The sequence below is a fragment of the Colletotrichum fioriniae genome (genome assembly GCF_027942845.1).
Source record: "Colletotrichum fioriniae strain IMI 355084 chromosome Unknown scaffold_3, whole genome shotgun sequence".
Lineage (NCBI taxonomy): Eukaryota > Fungi > Ascomycota > Sordariomycetes > Glomerellales > Glomerellaceae > Colletotrichum > Colletotrichum fioriniae.
Window position 1 is genome coordinate 1294046 of NW_027076839.1, and position 22364 is coordinate 1316409.

The 22364-nt window shown below is 49.4% G+C and overlaps 7 protein-coding genes across 7 annotated transcripts; 6 read left to right on the forward strand and 1 right to left on the reverse strand.

The window, feature by feature from the left end:
* Positions 1-769: 769 nt before the first annotated feature.
* Positions 770-2110, forward strand: N0V96_003246 (uncharacterized protein; the record flags this gene model as incomplete). The annotated part of the gene is made up of 4 exons (XM_065756777.1): positions 770-1065; positions 1135-1261; positions 1338-1406; positions 1733-2110. The coding sequence occupies 4 exons, from the start codon at positions 770-772 to the stop codon at positions 2108-2110; spliced, it is 870 nt and encodes a 289-aa protein (XP_065614544.1).
* Positions 2111-2137: 27 nt separating this feature from the next.
* Positions 2138-3024, forward strand: N0V96_003247 (uncharacterized protein; the record flags this gene model as incomplete). Its single annotated transcript, XM_065756778.1, has 2 exons — positions 2138-2409; positions 2472-3024. The coding sequence occupies 2 exons, from the start codon at positions 2138-2140 to the stop codon at positions 3022-3024; spliced, it is 825 nt and encodes a 274-aa protein (XP_065614545.1).
* Positions 3025-6325: 3301 nt separating this feature from the next.
* N0V96_003248 (uncharacterized protein) lies at positions 6326-7418 on the forward strand (the record flags this gene model as incomplete). Its single annotated transcript, XM_053191025.1, has 2 exons — positions 6326-6484; positions 6543-7418. 2 exons carry the CDS (start codon positions 6326-6328, stop codon positions 7416-7418), a joined length of 1035 nt encoding a protein of 344 aa, XP_053051450.1.
* A 228-nt stretch (positions 7419-7646) lies between these two features.
* Positions 7647-8037, forward strand: N0V96_003249 (uncharacterized protein; the record flags this gene model as incomplete). The annotated part of the gene is made up of 2 exons (XM_065756779.1): positions 7647-7937; positions 7996-8037. The coding sequence occupies 2 exons, from the start codon at positions 7647-7649 to the stop codon at positions 8035-8037; spliced, it is 333 nt and encodes a 110-aa protein (XP_065614546.1).
* Positions 8038-9734: 1697 nt separating this feature from the next.
* N0V96_003250 (uncharacterized protein) lies at positions 9735-10816 on the forward strand (the record flags this gene model as incomplete). Its single annotated transcript, XM_065756780.1, has 2 exons — positions 9735-9743; positions 9887-10816. The coding sequence occupies 2 exons, from the start codon at positions 9735-9737 to the stop codon at positions 10814-10816; spliced, it is 939 nt and encodes a 312-aa protein (XP_065614547.1).
* Positions 10817-10940: 124 nt separating this feature from the next.
* Positions 10941-11786, reverse strand: N0V96_003251 (uncharacterized protein; the record flags this gene model as incomplete). Its single annotated transcript, XM_065756781.1, has 2 exons — positions 10941-11720; positions 11778-11786. 2 exons carry the CDS (start codon positions 11784-11786, stop codon positions 10941-10943), a joined length of 789 nt encoding a protein of 262 aa, XP_065614548.1.
* A 4334-nt stretch (positions 11787-16120) lies between these two features.
* Positions 16121-20845, forward strand: N0V96_003252 (uncharacterized protein; the record flags this gene model as incomplete). The annotated part of the gene is made up of 4 exons (XM_065756782.1): positions 16121-16369; positions 16429-18051; positions 18113-18454; positions 18653-20845. 4 exons carry the CDS (start codon positions 16121-16123, stop codon positions 20843-20845), a joined length of 4407 nt encoding a protein of 1468 aa, XP_065614549.1.
* Between the last annotated feature and the right edge of the window lie 1519 nt (positions 20846-22364).

Below are 22364 nucleotides of genomic sequence, written 5' to 3' on the forward strand. Positions count from 1 at the left end.
ATATACAACATCCTAACAGTCATGATTATGCACCGAGTGGACTGGGAACAGAACCCTTGAAAGACTACATGGACGTTAAACGGGCTCGTCTAAGACTAGGTGGTCGGTAAAGGTTGGCGGACTAGCCCGCCGAGCTATACGCCCCAGGTTTGGGGTACCTGTCAATTCTTTTGAAGGTGGATAGTGAATAGTTTGAGAACCTCGGGATCTGCTCCCATAAACAGGCCCCGAATCCCGAGATCCTGCTGCTCGGTTTCGTGTGGGGGAGCCACGCTGAGACCTGGTCCCCTGCAGGAAGTGGCCCCCGCGCCGCCGCTTTGTTCGGCCGGGAATGAGGAACGACCCGAGTCGTGGATGACAAGTTCCGTTGCAAGTTCGGTATGCCAATAATTGCGAAGGCCGGCACTTATAGTTCGCTCTTCGTCGTTTTGACAGCAAACCGTGTCGTCTAGCTGGCGGGAAACGGACATTTTCGGTGAAGTTGACACTCATTTTTCAGCTGTTCTCGTCGGGATCAACGTGCCATTGTATGCATGGCCCGTCAATTTCTGCCCAATAATGATGTTCGAACTGCCAGGAAATGATCACCTTCGGCAATGCGGCACTTGGATCGTGATGGTGCCAAACGATGCAACTGATGATATATAGATGAACCCTCAGTTGGACCTTTCGAGCAATTTTAAATGTTTACCATCGTCCGTTTGATCTTTTCTCGGATACCACTTTATAAGTGGAATCGACGACAAATATTCCCTTCAAGACGGTGACAATGGGCTTCAAAGTCATCATTGTCGGTGGCAGCGTCTCGGGCCTCTCTTTAGCTAACATGCTGGAGAGGCTCAACATCAACTACACCCTCCTCGAGGCATATCCTGATATTGCGCCGCAGGTTGGCGCGAGTATTGGTTTACTCCCCAACGGATTCCGTATTCTTGATCAACTAGGCTGTTTCGAACCAATCCTTGAGATGGTTGGAGAATACCACCTGAAAAACAGCCTCTGTGGCCCGGACGGCAAACCATTGGGCCCGCCTAGCATAGTGAATATCCAACACCTGGAAGCTCGGTAAGCTGAGGCCGGAACAAGGACGAACGAACACGTAGCAGAGTTACTGATAATCGTTCTTCCGACTAGGCTTGGTTACGCTTCCATCTTCATCGACAGGCAGATGCTTCTGCAGGTTCTCTACGACAACCTGAAGAACAAAGACAAAGTTATCCCAGAGAAACGAGTCGCAAAGGTCGAGCTCCTGAAGGAAGGAGTATGTGTGCACACAAAAGATGGCTGCGTCTTCGAAGGCGACATCGTGGTCGGGGCAGATGGCATCCATAGCACAGTCCGGGAAGAGATGTGGCGCATTGGTCATGAAGAACGACCAGGCTACTTTCCTGTTGACGAGCACTCTCGTAAGTCACCGGTTGCTCAAGCCTGACCTACAAAATAGCTGTATATGTCTGAAGATGCATAGGTCCAGTAGTAACTATCCTCGTTTGATATAGACTGAAGCCCTAATATTGGTGCCTAGGAGTACCCGTCGCGACGAAATGCATCTTCGGCATCTCCAAACGCCCAAGCAACCTCCCCATCCACAATCAATAGTTGGTCTTCAACGAAGGAAGAAATTACCTCATTATCAGCGGATCGTATGCATCGGCGATGCCAGTCATAAGGTTGGTTTGGATCCCAGCGCCTACTGTTGAGTCTTGTATACTGACGCTGAACTCCTACATAGATCGACCCTATTTCTGGTCAAGGAGGCAACGGCGCCCTGGAGGCTGCGGCACTCCTTACAAATGCCCTGACCGATATGCTGGAAAAGAATCCAAAGGTCCAACCGACGGAAAGTGTTGAGGCCGCCTTGGCCCAGGTTCACATCAACCGCCACGAGCGAGCGAAGACATTGGTAGCGAATGCCCATGCGCTTCAGCAGGTCTTGACAGGAAGATCACCGTACTCCAAGATCGTCACCAAGTATCTCGCCCCCCTGTTGGGTGATGAAGGTTTCCTCGGTAGAGCGATCCCCAGTTGCAAGGCTAGCCACAGAGTTTACAGGCTGCCCTTGCCCCAGCGACGCCGCCTTGTGCCTTTTGACGATGAACTTCCTGCCTAACCTATGACAAGTCAAGCAGCCTCAAGAATGGCCCTGATCTTGGCATCTGGTTCATTTGCTGCGTTGCTCTACTCCTCTGGCGGCTTTGCCCACCTCTCTGAGTTGAAAGAAAGCGTCAGGCTCTGGATGTCGAGATATTGGGATCTTGGTCTCGCTCAATCAGCATCAAGTCTAAAAAAGGCATACTCGCTTGGTAGCCTTGTTGAACAGGTCCAACTAAGGACAAGCCTCTTCTCTGCTCTAGTCATTTGGCTTGCAGAGGGCCACCGATTCGGCAACAGACTTTCGGTTCTTCTATGGTAAGCTTTCCACCCTCGACGCCCTGCAACATGAACACAGTGATCTAAGATAACAACTGCAGGCCGTCGATTTCTGCTGCCGCTTTCACGGTCTTCGGACCCAACGCCATCATGCCCCTGCTGGGTTTTGGCATAGTCACTCGAGGCACCAATACTCTGCCCGGTAGACACGTCCCAGTCAAATACGCCAAAGCAATCCTGCCATCAGTCATATTTGGCTACGCCATCCCCACGATTATCGCAAGTCTGCCAATTCAAGACCGGCTGCTCCAACAAAACATCGATCTCTTTGTATCTGCCGCTCCAGTCTTCAGTGCAGTTCTGATCAACGGCATTGCCTCGGTCATACAGAAGATGAAGCATGTGACTTCATCCACAAAGGCCACTAAGGACTTAAGGGAAACAGACAAGAACGAATTCGTTGACATGTATGACAAGAGGGATGTGGTGCCGCTCAAGATGGCATATACATTCGCGGTGGGGGCCTGCGCCACCGTCCATGTTGCGAGCGCGCTGTATCCAATCTTGGCCACAGGGTCATCTAGCATCTTGGCAGATGGTTTGAACACGAGCACCGGCCTCTTCGGAATCGCTTCTGCTGCCTTATCTCTCTAATCGGCGTGGGACTTGCGATCAGAGGGATTTGTTACAACTAAGCAGGTATTGATGGGCTCTCTGGGTTCCGTTGCTAATGGCCTCGCCGTGGGCCCAAGTGCGGCGCTTGCAGGTTTCTACTACTGGCGTGAAAGTGTTTTGGATAGCTTGGGGAACTAGTCATCTATGTCAGGGAATCTTGATGAAAGCAGGACAAGGTCTATTGGAATGAGAAATTTCACTTGTTACAATATTGAGCATGCTGCATAGTTTAGCAAGACAAAGTAGTAGAATCACATCCTAGCTTACATGCATTCCTATCATGCTTTACGAGGATCAGAAGTCAAAGTTGTTGCCTGCACCTGCCAACAGGAATTCCAAAGCCGATGGAAGCTGCAGCATGTCCATAGTATCAGCATCAGTAAGGCCCATGTCGTCTCCTACGAAGCCAGTGCTGTAAGGCTGACCGCCTTGAGACATGTTCCCAACTACAGCCGCCGCATATTGTTCCACTGGATCTCGAGCTAGGCTATGGCCTGGTGCCATGGTTGTACTCTGCGAACTGTAAGTTGCGCCGGAAACAAGAGGCCGTACTAAATGACCATCCTCCACGGGTGCTGACGATCCGGCGATGGTATGGTCGTTAAATCTGAGGATGTCGGTTGGAAGAGAGATCCTGGAAGGATCTTGCTCTCCGCCACCACCTACTCGGTTGCTCACGTCATCCAGCTGAGTGGACTGCTGGCCAGGACCGCGGTTTCTTGACCGTCTCGGCTCGAATAGGTTCAGCAGACTTTGCGCGTATAACCACTGAGACTTCATTGCATGCAGTGTCTGTATCATGGATTCGGTATGGCGCTTCGACTTGGCTGCGACGATTGGGTTGCTAGAGTGCATCTGGCTTGCTGCGTGAACCAGAGCTGTGAACAGCATATGAAGGCTTGGAAGCCATAAGCCGGCCAACATCTCCCTCTTCCTTAGAGACTCGAAGATGGAGGCGATTGTAGCCGCTGCATCCGAACATATGGTCAGGTCGTTACTTGCTTCTATGGAAGCGGGGCCTGGCACTGCTCGAGGTGGCGGCCGATGAAGGAGGATGAGAAAGTTGTTGTATGTGATGTGGAACATTGACTGCCAGATGTCTGGATCTCCTGAGGATAACTGGAGTCGTTCGGGCAGATTGGTGACTAGCTCAGCGAGCGCAACATCGGCTTTCCTTGTAGCCTCGGCTTTTTCTCCTTCTCTGCAACGCAGAGCTACTCGTTTCCTCATGACTTTTGCGAAAATGATGCACAGGTGTGTGTGCTGAACTATAAAGGATGCTTCGGCTTCCGGTGTATCTTCTAGATGACATTCTTCGATGAGTGGTACATCGGAATCGTCAAGGCTTCTATTGTAGGAGTAGAGGGTCAGTTGGAACATATTGCGAATCGCGAGGACGACCGGCCGAGCCGTCCACTTACATGGCTTGAGGTCTACCATGAGCCATGGAAACCAAGACGTCATATTGATACAAAGTCCACCACAGCCTCCGCCATAGGCGTTTATCCATGACATTTAGACCTGATGGTGTAGCATCTCGATGCATGCCCATTCCGTATGCCGTTCGAGCAGCAATGCCGATCCAATACCATGAATTCGAGATGACATCCTCGAGGTCATCGCATTGCCAGGTCAGAAGGATGGCAGCTTGTAAGTACGTTTCGCGATGTTGCTCAAACCGACAGTCGAACAAAGCTTTCGCTCGTTTGAAGAAGACCGCCTTCAATGCCTTGAGCTCATCGCGCTCATTGGACAATACATGTGCCCCGACAAGTAGTATAGCGTTTAGCAGAAGTAATGATAATGGCCGTTGCCTAGCAAAGTCCTCATTGGTCTCTGTGTTGTTGTACTTTTTCATGAAGAACTCTTCGTCAACAATGGGAATACCGCGATTGATGTGCACAAAGTAAGCCTGAACAAGTTCATCAGCCAAAGCCTTGGTAGGTAGTTCCAATGCTTCGGGTGGCACTGAAGACATTCTCGGGGCAAGAGGGTGACTCCCGAAATGTAGGACATTTTGATCGGGCCGCTGAGATCGCTGCCGAACGAGGTAGTTCAAGTTCGAGAACTCAGTCCCGATGAAGTAGAGCCGGCCGCTTGGTAGGATATCTTGATATCCCGTCTCTTCTCGGTCAAGAAAGTCAGCCAAATTTCGCGTTGCAACCTCCGTGGCGTAATGGGTCTGAGCATTGAGCTCGTTTCCTGGAGCCGATGCTGGCCGCGAGTCAACGTTGACAGGTACCCACGGACTGGCAGCATTCGATGCTGTTGGCGTGTTTGTGGGTCTAGAGCTCGGCGCCGTTGTTGTCCTTGGCTGAATAGAGATATTGGGACTCCGAGATACCCTTGTCGAAGACCTAGTTTTCTTCTTCTCAAAGATTCGACAGTCGGCAATGTTATTTGCTTCGCATTTGGAGCATGGCGTGCCCTTCTCAAGAATGTCGCAACGCACTTTGCGCTGATGACACGTCACGCAGGCCCTGCCGTCTAGTTACCAGAGACAACATTTTCGGTCAGAATTCTTCTTGAGAATGAGAGAGGAGCCAGTGAAGGGAGAGGCGGAGGACCGGGGGTGCCATACTGGTTCTCGCTTTCTTCGACGCCTGGCCAGACGCCGATCCTGTCGGAGAAGATGCGCCTCTACGCCCTGCGGCGGACATGACTCAGTACTGACTGTAAGCCGCTTTCTGGAAGCGTAGTTTCCGAGCGGGATCTAGATTCGATCTTAGCATCTCAGGTGTGATGGCGCGCGCGCTCTTGACTGCGCTGACGCAAAGGTTGTGGAGGCAATGTGGACAGGGCTGGATATAAGTCGGAAGTTGTGGTGGATTATCCAAATACCGAGAAATGTGGCCTCGGGAGTTATGTCAGCAGAATTTTGCAATCTCGGAAATAAGAACCAATCAGATCTCTTTTCACTTTTCACATGCCTTCAATTTCTGTTAGTGCGGAAACTTGGGCAGCTTGTCGTCGGACACTTGAACCAATTACAACTATGGAAAATGACTTGTTCTACTTCCGAACGACTTGCGAAACATTGAATGCAGTAGGAAAATGGAACCAAATACGTAAGATTATCTAGCAGGGTCTTCTAGAAGTTTTTTCTTTTGTATGTTCGGGTAGCAATGGGCAAATATGGAGTTGCTAGAACATATAAGAGGAGCTGAGCAGTTCAGTGACAGTCTGATTGATCAGGACTGCACTGCACAGGCAAGACCACAACAACTTAGACGAACCATATCGAGCAGATTTCAGACGCAAAGTACACTCGAGGACTATAATGGACGCACATCCGTTTGAATACACAAACGAAGAAGATGGAGACCGAAAACAAGAATCCACGACGGCAAGGGATGTTGAGATGAGCGGGGACACTTCCGATGGCTCATCTTTGAAGGAAACAACGGAGGATTTGCTGGACGCTACGACTTTGTCGCCTGTAAGTGGCTCTTGCGTCGAACATTTCGGCTGAACAACATCCTAACTTTCTGCACTAGCTGCGCAAACTGCACATTGTCGTAGCCGGCTTTACCTGCACATTCAATGGCAATCTCGGATCATCCATGCCTTCAGGCGCACTTGACGCCATTAGCGAACAATTCGGAGTTACCGACCGCGTCCATCTGATCCTTCTCAACTCGCTTTTCATGTGCGGATACGTGCTTGGGCCTTTGCTTTTTGGACCATTGAGCGAGTACATCGGCAGACGACCGGTGCTCATCGGGACATACTGCGGATACATTACCTTCATGCTGGCCTGTTCTGGAGCACCAACCTACCCGGTGCTGCTAGTTTTCCGTCTTCTCTGTGGCATCAACGCTGCAGCGCCAACTACTGTCATCGGAGGACTCTATGCCGACATCCTCGATAATCCCGCCGTTCGAGGAAACGCCATGGCACTTTACATGACAGTCACAACCGTTGGCCCACTCATCGGGCCCATTGTTTCGGGCTTCTCGTCCCCGATGTCTTGGCGATGGCCCTTTTGGATCGCTGGTATCCTCGGAGTATGCGGACTACCTCTTGTACTTACTCTGCCAGAGACGTACGCGCCTGTTTTACACAATAACGCAGTCAAGAGGCAGCTGAAGCAAAACAAGGGCGCGGTTGATGGCAAACAGCAACAGCAACTGCAATTGCAGCCCTTTAACGTACGAAAGATCTTCCTCCGGCCCATGAAGCTCCTCTTCACCGAGCCAATCCTGATGGCGACATCTGCGTATCTGACGATGGCGTACTCTGTGTTTTACCTGTTGTTTCAGGCTTACCCAGTCATTTTCAAAGACTTTTATGGCATGTCTCCCGGGATGGCCGGACTCGCGTTCCTGCCTGGTAAGACGACGTCCAAGATGCTGCAATTGACGATGAACTAAGCTAACATGCCTGCGAAGTTGTTCTTGGAGTTTTCTTTGCCCTTGCCATCTTCTCGGCATGGACACATTATCATGACAAGCAGTTCAAAGCCGGGGTCGAGTGGGCCCTGAAGCCTATTAATCGCAGATTGCCCCTGGCGTGTATTGCCGCTCCTCAGTATGTGCACCCTCTATGATTTCATACCTCACAAATGATAAAGAGCCACAACTAACAACTGTTTCTGTAGAATGGTCATCGCTCTGTTCTGGCTTGGCTGGACCGTATGGCCGTCCACTTCTCCGGTCTTGCCCATGTTCAGCGGTGTCCTTTTTGGCTGCGGATTCAATCTGCTCTTCATGGGTATGATCAACTACCTCACAGACGTTTTCCGACAATATTCTGCATCAGCACATGCAGCGGCCAGCATGACGCGCTCGATAGGAGCCATTACCCTGCCTCTGGCGGCAGGCAAGATGTATGGCAACCTCGGAGTTCACTGGGCTCCATCAGTTCTGGGCTTCATTGCCTTAGCCATGGGGGTAATTCCATTTATCTTTATCAGATTTGGTGATAGCCTTGCTCGGAGCAGCAAGACAGCACGAGAAGCGTTTGCTACTCAACATTGAGACGACCAAATAACGAGCATATGACCATAGAATAGTATTTATTAGACATAGAAGATAGATGTAATACCTATTTCAAAGCCAGTAGTGCGTTCTTGTTGTTGGGTGGTACATGGCTTTGCAACAGAGTGTCTGCGGATATGGAGCTACTGCTGTCAAAAAAAAAGAAGGAAAAAGAAAACTCAAAATCCTTCCCAAAACCATGCTGAACGCCAGATATCCTAGTTAATAGATTTATGTTCACCTATCAGTCACTCCGCGATCCCATACATCTTGTCATTCTAATGCTTCCTTCAAGTCTCGTCATCGTGTTATCGGAATTCACGCACTAAACCCATGACACAAATTTACTAGCAGCTGAGGTTCTTTGGTTCGTTTTCAAGGCAGTAATGTGGGCGAGTGAAAGGCTGGAACCACCTCTCGAAGCCTCTCTCATTTGGGTCTACCTCAGGGATTGCCTAGTCCCACGATTCCATATTGGGAGATGTGCTCCCCCACAATACGATGCATTACCCCATTCTATGGCACTCTTCACAAGCCAATTGTCTTCTCTCCGAAGCCTTCATTTTGGGAAGTAAGCGTGGAGTAACCCGGGTGTAGATTTTGCTCATTTTCTATGAGCTTGCCTTGTGTTGACACAACTGCCGCTCGATGATTTGATAGGTGTCGTGGTTGTAGACACACACTAAAATAAGAAAGGTGCTTCAAAGCACAAGTATTCTGTATGAAAAACATTCTACATCAAGTGCTGTTTCGAAGGCAACGTTCTGGTATCGTCTGGGTATATTTCCCTAACTTACAGACAAATATCGTGTCTAATGAACAAAGAAAAACGAGATTGGATGAACCACTAAAACAAAACTTCGCCGTCATAATTGTCGATGCCGCCGTGCGCCGCAACGGAAGCAGGTGCCGTGACGGTCTGTAGACCCACTGAAACCCCGGACCTCGGACTTCTTGGCATTGCCGAGGTGCGAGCTCATACACGGACGACAGTACGGAAATGGCAAGCAATTCGCCGGATGGGCTACTTAGACCATAGACCTAAGACTATTCAACGGCGTAGTCGTGACTTCCGCGTAGCACCTTCGCGGTCGTCCGCTTGGAAAAAACTAAATCATCAAGAGTTTCGGCGCAGGAGAATTAAGATTCACGTGAGGCTATTGTTAATAAGAAGACCTGAAGACGTTGAGAGAGCAGCTGGGAAAGTATGATTTGGCCAATCAGATGAGTTCTTGCATTGTCGTCGGCCGAGAAAAGCTCCCAGCAAACTCTCGGCCGGAACAATGCCCAAAAGGGGCATGCTCATGTTATGCAGGTTTGTTCAAATAAGAATGTGGCTTGAAGAATGAACCAGGATATACGGAATGATGATTCATAGATATCAGCCCTGCTCTAAAGAGCCAGAACCTGTGATGTGTGTGAAGTTCTTCTCTACCCTGACAAGTATCCGTCGTCGATGTGGATACGGGACGAGAGTACTTACACATCATCGCGAAAGGATAGGGGCATGTTCTGCAAACCCCCATTCTCCACCCGCTAGTGTCGGAAAGGGATGAGCTGCCACGAGGTCTCAGCTTGGCAGACCGTTCTGAACCGTTGTTTTCGATCTGCGTGTCAACATGCTCCCTTGGCAGATCGTTCAGGTAGCGATGTGGCTGATGAGTTGCACGCCCCTTGTCTCCATACAATACTCCAGTGACCACTTCGCCGATGTTAAAGGTCAGCCTTCCCATCCAACACCAAGACCTGTCGTGTAAGCCATCAGTACGCAATATCCCCCCTAACCCAAGCCTCAGACACAAAACCGCTTTTAGGCGAAAGATTCCGAAACCAAACAATGAGTGAAGCAAGAGGTGAGACAGACATACTCAACCGCTCAAGCTTCAAGAATCAGCACTGACACTACCGACAAAGCTACGTACGGCTATGTCGACCCAAATTTCGTCAACCCTGGCGGAAAATGGGACACACCAGTCATTATCTATGGCTACACCCCATCCTTTGTTCTGACAGTTCTCGCCGACGTCCTCTTCTTCCTCCTTCTCATCGTCCACACGTGGCAGATCATCCGATACCGCAGTTGGTACTTCGTCACCTTCCCAATCGGCCTTTTGTTCGAAATCGTCGGTTACGTGGCCCGCTCTCTCTCCGCCAAAGCGAACCCGTATAACCTCATCTACTTCATCCTCAGCTACTTCTTCATCGTCACGGCACCAGTATTCCTCGCAGCCGGCATCTACACTATTCTATCCGCACTCATCAACCGCCTCGGGCGACGGTTCTCGCCTTTACCGCCTAAAGTGGTCTTGTGGTTCTTCATCACCTCGGATGCCATCGCAACCATCACGCAGATCTCTGGCGCCGCATTGATTGGAGTCAAGCAATCGCGCCGCGAAGACCCCACGACAGCTAACAATATCTTGCTTGGAGGACTTGCCTACCAGGTCTTCTCAATCGGATGCTTCGTCATCACCACGTCCATATTCCTCTTCCGAGCTCGAACAGCAATCAGAGAGCACAAGCTCACGACGTTCGTGGCTGTATTTTCGGCGGCGACATTGCTGATTTACTTGCGTACCTGCTTCCGCCTTGCGGAGACTGCGGAGGGACTTGGTGGATATCTCTATTCGAATGAGGTTTTCTTTGGCGTGCTTGAGTTCGCGCCCGTGGTGTTGGCGGTGATATTGCTTTCTATCTGGCACCCCGGGAGATGTGTGGCAAAGAAGGTCTCCAGTGGCGTTGATGATGCAGAAAAGGCCAGAGTACGCAGTCATGAGTCTATTCACAAATAGGTCTTTTGGCAAGGTCGTAAAGATAGAACGGGACTCTTTGCTGCCCGCCACAGAGTTGAGCGTATCTGTCATTGATAAAGCTATTTGTGCTTCAAATACTAAACCCTGATCATCTACCCACACGTCAACACGGTGTATATCTTGCTGCATCAGTCATCTGCGCATCTATAGCTGCCCATAACTTCTTCTCGAGCTCGGTTCCCTCCTCCACCGCCGCCTGCCCAAAGATTCCGAAACCAGGCATGGGCTTCGGCTTTGATCCTAGAAATTTTCGACGAGCATCGAGAACCCAGTCCATGAGCCTTCGCAGATCGTAGCTTTGACGAAGCCGTCTCTCCATAGTTCTCCGCACTCGCGAGAAAGATCTAGATGCGGGCGACTTGTCGGTTGTCGACTCCATTTCTCTGGCCAAGATGACGAAGCCCATGGGAACGTCGTCCATATGATTGAACTGCGGGTGGCGTGCGACAATATTTTCCATCGTCTGGAAAGCAAGCAAGAGAAACTCCTCGAGCCAAACTTTGACTGCGTCACGCCCACCTTGCTCCATGATATCAGCCAGACCGAACGAAACGCGCCGATGTTTTCCGAATATGACGCTGTCCAGCTCGTCATCAAATGCGAAGCCAGGAAGACTCTGCAGAGCGGCTCGCAATGGGTGCTGGACCTTGTAGGCTATAGGTGATTGTCCGAAGGAAGGGTCTTCAGGGTTGTCGTCGCCGACAAGGAGTCGATCCAATTCGGAGGAAAGTCTTGAGTCGGCGGTTTTATTTTTCCACCTCCTTGACTTCTGCTTCTCCACTTTCGCGGATGTCTTGACATGTCTGTAGTATTGCGCTGGGCTTGGCTTCCGACTAGGCAGTCCGCGCGCACCTCGCTTGATGTCTCGCGTGCCCTGTCTTTGCTGCAGCATCCCATCTTGGGTCAAGGTGACTGTCGATGCACCTCCTATGACACTGACTGGGACCATGTACACTGATTCTGGTGCAGCCAATCCTACCCTGGGATGAGAGGCATCAGCAGGGACACCAGAATGAACCGGATCTTGGGTATTGCCCAAATCCATTTCAAAGTCTTCCGGATCGCCAGTCGGGACATCCATTATGGATGAGGCCTCAGTGTGGACAATGGTGGGTGACAGTATGAGTTGGTGGGGCTAAATAGTAGGTAGGCTTGACTCATGGGCGAGGTTTCGTTTGTCGCATGCAAATTTTCCAAGGTCGTTGAATACTGACTGCAAATACGCGGTGAGTTCGACGCAAAAACTGGCTGATATTGAGAGTGAGGGATAGGAAAGGAGGAGGGTTGTCTCGAAACCTGGAGTGAGGTATAGCGATAGTGCTAGTAAAAAGAAACGACGTTGAAGATGGGCGAAAAGGTGTCACATCGGGGAAAGTCAGAAATAAGCTCCCGGGTAGGGCTGCGGAATTTAGTGGGTCTTGGGCTTGAAGACTCCACGGAAGAATTGCGAGTCAGAGAGCCGGGTCTCAAGGAAGTGTCGGAAGAATGAGAGGGAAGTTGTAAGGAACGAGCAAACATTCAAGGAATGGAAAATTGGGTAGATCTGTATACTCTCTCATCTTATTACTCGTTATTTCTACCTGTTTGACCATAGAATGAACCTGACATGAGTCAACGACCGCGATGCTGAAAGAAAGGCAGACACATATCGTGCTAAATCCAGTTCAAAAGAAATGAAGTTTTGTTCAAAGAAGAAGCTAGACCTGTTGCCTATTGAGAAACGTTTGTTGTTTTTGAGGGAGAACAATCAAGTTGGCGTCGCTGTCCAGGTAGTACCAGCGGTCAGCCTTTTCTGGCCTTGGAGCTGCAGGATCGATTCTGCTCTGTGCTGGGACATTGAATTTTGCGGTCGTTGTTGCTTTGTTTACAAAGCTGTTTTCGACTTCTGGCCGCGAGGTCTGGTTGTAATTGATTTCGTTGGAGTCAACCTCCCCTCTGATCAACTCTGCCCAAGCCTTATGGCTTTCCTCGACGACGGTTTGCATGTAGGTGACATTCTGGTACCAGTCCCCAATGATATTGATGACTGGATCCCCTCGAGCTACCTTATAATGCTGCCAAGTATTAGGTAGCTTTTCTTTGCACGGCATATCAATTTGAGACTCACAGTCCACCAGTTTCGAAATGTCTTGATGGTCCCAGGACGATACTTCTCAACATCTTCGAAGGCTTTGAATAAGTCAGCTGATGGAACACTGTCACCAGAACTGGCTAGAGATCTCACAATTGATAATAGACGCCATGGGATCTTTGATATCGATGCCGAGTATTTTCCAATCCGTTTCATTGCCCTTTGACAGGCTGCCATTAGCACATCTCACATGATGGGCCGACGATCCAATATGTCGTGGACTTACATCAGCCAAGGCAAGACCACCGAGAATCTTGACTTGTTTTACCTGACCAACGTGACCGCGACTAGATAAGGAGTCAGCCTCTCGGCCTTGACTATATGTGAGACCTGATAAAGCAGGAGTCTGCCTGTGACTTACTCTTGGCCAATGTCGAAGAGGTCCACAGGGTCGTTGTCACCTAAAAGATGAGTAAAAGAATGGTTGTAATTTGGACTTTCCCATGTTTGCGGGATAGACCCGTATATGAAAGGGTACGATTTGTGTGGCCACACATTCTCCACGTATCTAGGAGCGCCATTAAGAGAGTCATGAACGATGGGATCTGGAAATAATGACCATTAGCTCAATGAAGTATTTTCTATCGAAAGAGACTTACTCAATGGCTCGCTCCTCTTGAGCTCGATTTTGCCATCTTGCCATCTGGGTACTTCAACCACAAGATTCACCACTTGCTTGTTGCTTTCATCCGGCCAGACTGGCACATCATGCCAGAAGGAAACGGGGTCCCCGTCTTTTTCGAGCCATATCCTCCACTCCTAAAGTCGCGTGTTCAGCATGTAGGACAAGCCAACTTCAGTTTATGGGCTATTCACCTCTGTATTGCGGGCGCCAACTTCCCTCAAGCTAAGGGCGCTGTAGTCGAAACTGTCGGAGCTAGTCCAAGCAGCACTGCTCAAGACCGATAGCGCCGCAAGGGCGAAAAAACACCTGCTCGACATTGATGCTATGTGTGAATCAAAATCCTTTGTCTGCAAGTTGGGCCATAAATCGTCGGCTCTTGAGATAAGGTAGCGCCAAAGAAACACGCCACGCGCTTGGAGTATTTTGTATGTCAACTGTGGCAAACCCACACCGCTTCAATCTATCAAGGTAGGCCGTCTCCTACAGGGAAAGGGGGCTGAAAAACACGTCCATGTCTTCTGTGGCGGGGACTGCCAGCAGGGAGGAAGGCTCGGCATAGGGACAGGCGTGAGAAGCTCTGACGCGAGGATTGGACGGGCTTGACGGGAAAAGATCAGATTGGAGATTTTGCATTGCAATTCAGGGATCCGCGCTGTCACTGTTGATGAGTTGGTGCGGGGACGGTTTGTTAGAGCCAAGGATACAGGGTTCATGAGACAGGCCAATGACGTAGAAAATGCAACGCACGTGGGAACGCTGTTGTTTTCACAGCAGCGGAAAGGGGGTTTTCGTCATCGCTAATGAAAAATCCCATATGCTTAATTTGGCGGCTTTGTCACTGCAATGCATGGAGAGTCCTGCGGGAAATCGCCTATTCTTGCCCTCGCCTAAGTTGTGCCGGCATAGATTGCCACACTTTGCCACACTGACGAAGAAGGGAAGGTCATGGATGTACCAGTGGGTCTAGAACAAGATTGTCTTGACTTCAATGTCATCGGCCTCTAATTGCCCATGATAAGTACTTTAGTATGCGCCTGTGAAAGAGCTGTCGCCGTTCGCTTAATCGTCAAATTGTCACTGTTTTTCAAAGTTTAAGGCTTGGAGCTGATCACGTTCTCCGTAGGTGACAACGTGACGGACAGAGGAGACCGTCAATGTCACTCTGAGAGTCGCGACTAATTGAATCACCAAGAAACATTCAACTCGAGCACCTCAGTAGTGCAATTGCTGATTGTCTGCCTATCGCTTAAGGCATGCAATCATCGAGAGGCTATTACTGTGTGGAACGATCGTACTTGGAGATTGGATGTTGCCTCAACCACAGGGAGATAAACAACATTGGCAAATGCTGCGTCAACTCAGCCCATGATGGAAATGAGTACTTTGAGTGGAAATGATCAGTAGTTATACCTCATCATCTCAGTCAAGTCAATGTACATGTACGCAAGTTTCTTTACGCGCTGGGCCAAACCCGTCTCATAATCGTGGATCAGCGTGCTGATAGGAACCTGATTACAGGATGAACAGACACCGCCCGTGGGGGCGGCTACTTTCATGTGTGATAAGTGGGAAAACCTTTTCCTTCTAGGCAACTACCAGAATATTGTTGTGTGGTTCATGAAAGTGGTTGGTCAAAATCAGAGTGGAGGGGAGTTGGGTCGATTTGTGAGGGCATCCCTTCGTACCAACTGGCGCTGAATGGAGGGGTGATATCACCACATTGTCTAATCATCAGATGCCAGGATGCCTTAATCAGCAGTTGTCGAGGTTCCGTTCTTTCCTGAACCTTCGCAGCCAGTTATGAGGTTCCCCATCTCGTCTCAGCCAGGGCCTACTGCTTCGCAAACGTTTCGTGGGATGCCCCATCTTTCTCTGGATTGGTCCATGAAGAAATATTCTCAACTCAGCCTGCCTAAAGCTAGCTGAATACGACTCAATATTGTTACGCCACTGCAGGGCTGACATGATCTTCGTAGTGTACAAATTTGAGATGTCCACGTCCAGCTCAGCCTGTTTGAGACTCCAACTTGTACGCTTAGCGCTTGTGTAACAACACCAATTGATCACGCTTATCCTGCAATGCTACCACGAAAATGGGTGGCTACATTGGATCAATTCTATTCGTCTGTACTGCAGCTCTTGGGGCAACGGTGTCAGACGATATCTTCCAAAAGCCCTGTCAACATACACAGGAGAGCGTACCCTTGCAGCGTAGCTGATCAAAAGTCCATGAAGTATATCATATATGACAATAGAACCCATTGAACCGTGTTTGGAAAGAGGCTGGGCGTGCAGAAATCACTGATAAGACGAGGATCTGTTGCGCGATCCTCGTCCTCTGTTTGCAATTGTTGAGGGCTCCCGAGTTGAAGCAAATTTTTGAGCAGCCGGCGGATATCAGAGACCACTAGCCTAGAGCAACCATAGCTTCTTCCCTTCTCCTCAGCATTATAGGTACATTGTGCCATCAGAAAACTCGAGTTTCCCCGCATCACTTCTATTCGCAATGACCACCAACTACGAAAAAATGTCCTTTGTGGACATGTGGGAAGCCGCCTCCGGAAGGTTCCAGGAGCAGACTGGCCGAAAGCTGGAGCGAAACCCAGGCATAAGCCTGGATGATTGTTTTCGAAGAATAGAGGCCGCTAGACCTTCTAACAGTACCGAGAAAGCGCCGTTCACGTCTGAAAAGCGTCATAAGCTGACAAGATACACACTGAACACGTTACGGTGCTTGAAGCTCCTTGGAGGCGTTGTTGCTGAAGGCGCCGAAATGGTACGTCTCCTGGCAATGCATGTTCTTCACGTTTCGGATATATGCTGACTACGAAATAGGTTCTTGCACCGTCCAAGATATGCTTCAGTGCTTTTGCAATGCTGCTCGACATCCCCGAGAAAGTTGAGAATTTCTGGGATAGGGTAGATAGCCTTCTCGACGCATTGTGGCCAAATCTGTCGGATTTCGAGATCTATGGCGACATGAGCCAGTTCGATCAGATCGACTACAGACTGAAGCGTGCTATACACATGCTCATGATTTGCTTTGTTGATATTTGTGCCTTGTCGGTATCGCTCCGGTCCATGCGGACATGGCAAAAGTTCAAAGTCACCGCAAAGCAACTTGCTTTTGAGGAATCAGACCTCGATAACGCAATCACAAGATTTCAGGAGCTTTCCAAGTATCACGACTCAACAAAGGCCACGTTAGCTTTGAAGACTGTACTAGAAAGTAGGAGTGACATCACCAAGCTCTTGGATGAGGCTTCGGAAACAGGGGGGAATGTCAGCAAGATACTTCAGATGATGCAAAGGAGAGACGAGGCGCGAAATGCGACAGAGAGACGGGGGAATGAGCTGAAAACCATCAAAAAGAAGTTGAACCTCGAAGAGCAGGTAAAAAAGTCCGAAGACATCGGCAAAGCATTGTCGACGCAACGTACTCCTCGCACTGCGGAATGGTACGAAAACCACAACGATTATCCGGAATATGGCAAGTGGGCAGATATCAAGAACCCGGATGCCAATCAAATATTGCTGGTCATCGGTGAGCAGAACACAGGGAAGTCTACTCTCTTGGCATCCATCGCGCGCAGCCTCCGAGGAGTAGACACTTCGAACTCTTCTTCGCGGAGTTGTGTTTCTGCCTATTTCTTCCAGAACTCTTCAGGCAAAGATGGTGAGGAGAAACGCCCAATTGAGACAGCAATCAAGTGTATTGCGTACATGATAGCAGAGCAGGACGAGCAATATGCCAAGGAACTGTCCAAATCTTTGGACAAATCCGATGCTGAGAAAAGGCTCAACAATGCCACAGCCAGAGAACTTTGGTACCTCCTAGACATTGCATCACCGCGGAAGAAGTATACTCATTTCATCATTATCGATGGAATAGAAGGCCTATCCAAGCCTTTCCAAAAGTCAAGAGAGGATTTCTTCGAGATTTTGGCATCTTCGTCGTCGGAAACTCGCACAAGACAGAGCCAAATTGGGCCCCGAATCGCAGTTTCAGCAAGATCGGAGCCAACAGCCATTTCTCTCAGAGACCTGGCTTTGACAAAGTTCGACATTCAGGACCACACCGTCGCGGACATGCAGAGATTCATCGAGTCAGAACTCAAGGACAACGAAATATTCCAAGAGTTGGACGAAGACTCTGTCAAAATGAGAGGAATGATTCAGGAGAAACTGGTCAGCAAAGTAAAGGGAAATTTTACGAGAGCGAGAACGTCAATCGACCGTATCCGGAGGGTTGTAGAGGCAGACGACCCAGACGAAGAAGCAGAAATAAATCGGATACTCAATGACTCGAAGAAAAATGAGGAAAACTTTTCGGGAACCGTCATTCGACAGTTGCAGGAGCAGCTAAACGCTGCCGAAGTTCGAGAGTTGAACGAGCTGTTGATGTGGGTCATCTACGGGTACTCATACTTTGATTTTCAAGCCCTAGAGGCGGCATTGGTGAGCAGAATGTTGATATCATAGAATCATGCGAGCGAAACTAACAAGCGAAATAACGTAGTTCTTGGGTGGCAAGAAAAAATCGATGCTGCGACTGAGCAAAAAGCTCAAAGGGAAGTATGCCCCTCTCATCAAGCTAGATGAAGATGGGTTCGCCAAGATGGATGAAGACATGATCAAGGCAGTCTTGAAACCAAGAGCGGCCCCGGGGCACAAAGATGAGCCTCAAATGCTCAGTGCAACTATCACTATAAGCAAGGGTGAATTGCATAGGGTACAAACTTTTCTGTGGACTCTGTCACAAAAGGTCAACCAGGAAAGCCTAATTTTCCAACAGCTTGGAGAACGAACTGACATGAAGGGCGCCATCAAAGCCAACTTCCTCGATAGCCACATGGCGATCGTACGATGTACTTTTAATCTCTTGGCAAATGAGCCCAGTGAGCAAACCAAGGCAATCGCTTCATACCTGCTGCGTTGCCTTCCAAGGCATCTGGAGGCACTCGAACAGTGCAATGGAACTGATGTGTTGACCAATGATGAGAAATCTGAGATAGGTTCAGGCCTTTATCATATGCTTTTCTCTAATGTTATTGAGAAGCATTGGAGAAGCTGCGAATATGCTGATTGGTACGGCGAGGCCAAGGATGTCATGGTTTTTAGACGCTGGCTTGGCGACGGTGCGGCCACTGCTAAGCTCGGTCCTCGAGATCATGAATGGCTCGAAGAGGTTGAGAATGATAGCAACCCGAATCAGGCTTTGCTGGCACGAATCATGAAGACAATCGCTCGGAGGTGGCTGCGAAATGAAGAATGGGAGGCTTCGAGGCCTTTCGAATGGATCAAAGGCTACCTTGCCATGGTCAGCTTTCCAGTCTCTCCACCCCATGCCTATGATATGGACGAGATTACTAACCCAATCCAGCCCCCGATGCCCTCAGACCAGCAGGATGTCTCAGAAGAGGTTCCTGCCGATGAAGTTTCGCCGATCGAAAATGTCGAAGAGTGGTGTACAAAAGTTCTCAAAGACAACATTAAAGATGCCCTCTGGCATCAACGACTGGGAGAAACACTGAGGTCGCTCGACCGCAACGACGATGGAGTGAAAGCTTTCAACAAAGCTCTTGAGCTTGGTGGGTCGGAGAAGTCATGCCTCGAGGGACTAGCGCATTGCTTTGCCAATATGAAGCCAGAAAAGCTGAACGAATCATGCCGACAGTTGGAAAAGGCATTAGTTATTATGGAGAGTGAGGACAACCCAGACCAGGCCAAAACAATATCGACCTATCTCAAGCTTGCAGAGTGGTACAGTAGCCTCAAAGACCACGAGAAGGTTGAGGAGTACACCAACAAGGCCTCAGAACGAGCACCTGAGAGTCCCGATTCACAGTTGGACGCTCTGAAGCTCTGCTTGGAATGCCAGAACTCCGAGCAGGTCACACGACTATTGCGCCGTTTGCTTGACATGAGCAAGGATCAAGGATCATCATCGATGATCCATCGAGTCCTTGCTCGAATGTCCGCAGCAGATTACAACATATCGCTCGAGCAAGCCTTCCTTCGATGTTTCAGGTTGTTAGAACGAAATACGGACGTCCTGCATCGTTTCCTAGATGCCATGAAAGAGGGCTTGGAAAATGCGGAGACACAAATTCACGAGGTGGTGCTTCTGATTTACAGAGGTATTTGGCTGTACTATTTCAGTCACCAAAAAGAGGAGGCTCGACTCGCATGGGTTCGATGCTTGGAAAAGAGCATAGAGTCAGACAGTATTTCGGAACGGAACCTAGCTGCCACACTGCTGAGCGCTGATCGTTTTGAGGTCTTGGCGGATACTCCGGAGGAGGAACATCACCGTCTTGTCGAACGCATGAGATGGTTCGCCGATATACAGGGCTCCGTTGGCTTTACGTCTTCAAGCTCACACCTTGCTTCCTACTACATGCTCCAGAAAGACCATCTCGCTGCTCGAAGTGTCCTCCAGACCAGAATAGATTCAGCCTTCGAACAATTATCGGACGAATATGAGTTCAACGACAGTAGTGCTTATTACGACTTGGGTTGCACCTTGGCCCAGCTTGGTGACAACGCCAATGCTCTGGCCGCGTTCTCGCTTCGACTTCCCTGGACTTCAGGGTTCGATTTCGTGGAATATCTTCTTGACTTTGAGGACGACGAATCGAAGGCTGTGATAGCAGAGCTGTTGGCTAAACTGCAAGGACATCGGCAGCCTTCCGCCTACTTGCAAATCATGATGGCTCTAAGGACACTGGAAGAGATCCAGCCCAAAGCTGAAGAAGGCGTAGACGAAAGCACCAATAGCCATTACAGTAGGATAAGAGAGACACTGCTGAAGTGGACTGATGTTGTCTATCTATCAGGTGGAACTTGGTGTGACAACTGTTCGAAAGCATTGGGTTCCGACATGGACTTTTACCATTGTCTCTACTGCCACGACATTGATTTCTGTAACGACTGCTGGAACTCATTGCACGAAGGCGGAATCATGAGTGGCACCTTGCGAAGCCTCATGTGCAAGAAAACTCACACTTGGTTACGCTTGGCCAAATGGAACAAGATAACCTTCCTCAGATCTTTCGGCGGTCGCGTTATCAAAGGTGGTAGCATCAATGCTGATGGCTTGCGCTCAGGTGGAGAAGAAGTTTCCTCCAAGGAGTGGCTTGATGGTCTCAAGAAAGATTGGGGATTCGTGGATAACCGTCAGAAAGAGGTGCCCCTTAATGGAGAGGCGGTAGCAAATGGAGGACCGGCTATCAGTGAGGTGAATCAGTAACACGTGCTATGGTGCTTTCTTCGCGAGGATAGGGATTTCCTTTCTTGTTGGTTATGTGCTATTCAACACATATGAAATGTCGCAAGTTAATTCCGAACTCTATAATCACAATGCGCAGCGTCTGTGAACTTTGAATTTACTGCCTGAAGGAAGTGATAAGGTATTAGTATGTTGTTATTATCATCAAGTCTCCGATCCTTCCGACTTTCTAATTCAAGCCACTCTATGGAAAATTGATCAAATTTGTCAACAGCAGTGGTAGGCGCGGCACCTCCATTTTACGAGCACACCTTCCTGGGCTTTGTTTCACTTAAGTTACAATAGCAACTCAGCCAGTCATTGTACACAGTAGGCCGCCAAACTCCCATGTGGTTTGGACTCTTTTTGGCTGACATTTTGAACCGGGGGCAGGCGTAGAAGGGCATAGAAGGAGAAGGGCATAGAAGGCGTGGAAGGGGTTGTTCCAGTGCTAGTCAAGATAATCACAACTTTCATCAGCATGTAAGACTTGAAACAATAATTCTTTTGGTGGAATCTTGTTCTACTTCAGTTGCAAGAGCGCAGAGTAGGCTATGGCTACACGCCGCTGATGCCCTCAAATGGTGACGTCAAAGCAGCCATGACGTCTTTGGTTTAGCGCGCCGTTGTCTCGCAAGGCCTCACACCGGTATTTGCACATCATCCACGACATCCTCATGTCCAACATGCTTCGTTGATCCGTTTTAACACACAAGAATACCTTTATGATTGCTTAAGTGGAGTGTTTCATCATCACGAAGGCTCTGCCGTCCTGTTGTCTGCTCCCGTTAGCCGCGTTCCCGCCGGCGGTCATCACGCAGTCTTTAACGTCTTGGCAGCATCACTACAACTCCAGCATGGAAACACACGATAAGCCGAGAACTGAAGGAACATTCTTATTTTATGAACGAAACGATCGGTCTTTATTGATGCTACTGCTACAAGTCGCCATCAAACCCTTTAGGCCTAAGCTAGCATCCCCGTCCAAGCTGCCGCCCAACGCGGAGCGCCTGACACCACCTAAGAACATACGAAAGTGCCATATAGAAGAGAGGGAATTGGAGGGACTATGGCTGTATGATATCACCCAAGAATCGGATGGCAAGAAAGACAGAAAACCAAGCCCGCGGCGTCAACGAAGAATCGTGTACTTTGCTGGGGGAGGATGGCAGATGCCACCGAGCAAAAATCATTGGACTTTTTGCATGGAACTCGTCCGACGGCTCGACAACACAACAGTTACGATTATCTCCGCACCTCTCGCGCCGAAACATCCTGTCTCAGTTGCATTTCCTCGTATTCAAAGAGCATACCTTTCTCTTCTAAGCGAATCACACGACGCCGGCGAAAGAGTTATTGTTGCTGGTGATAGTTCAGGCGGTAACATTGCACTAAGTCTCGTAGCTTGCACGTTGAAACACTCAAAGAGAGAGGTTTCGAACCCACCTGTTGCTATCATGGCTATCAGCCCTACCGTAGACCTCCGTCATGAACTCCCAGA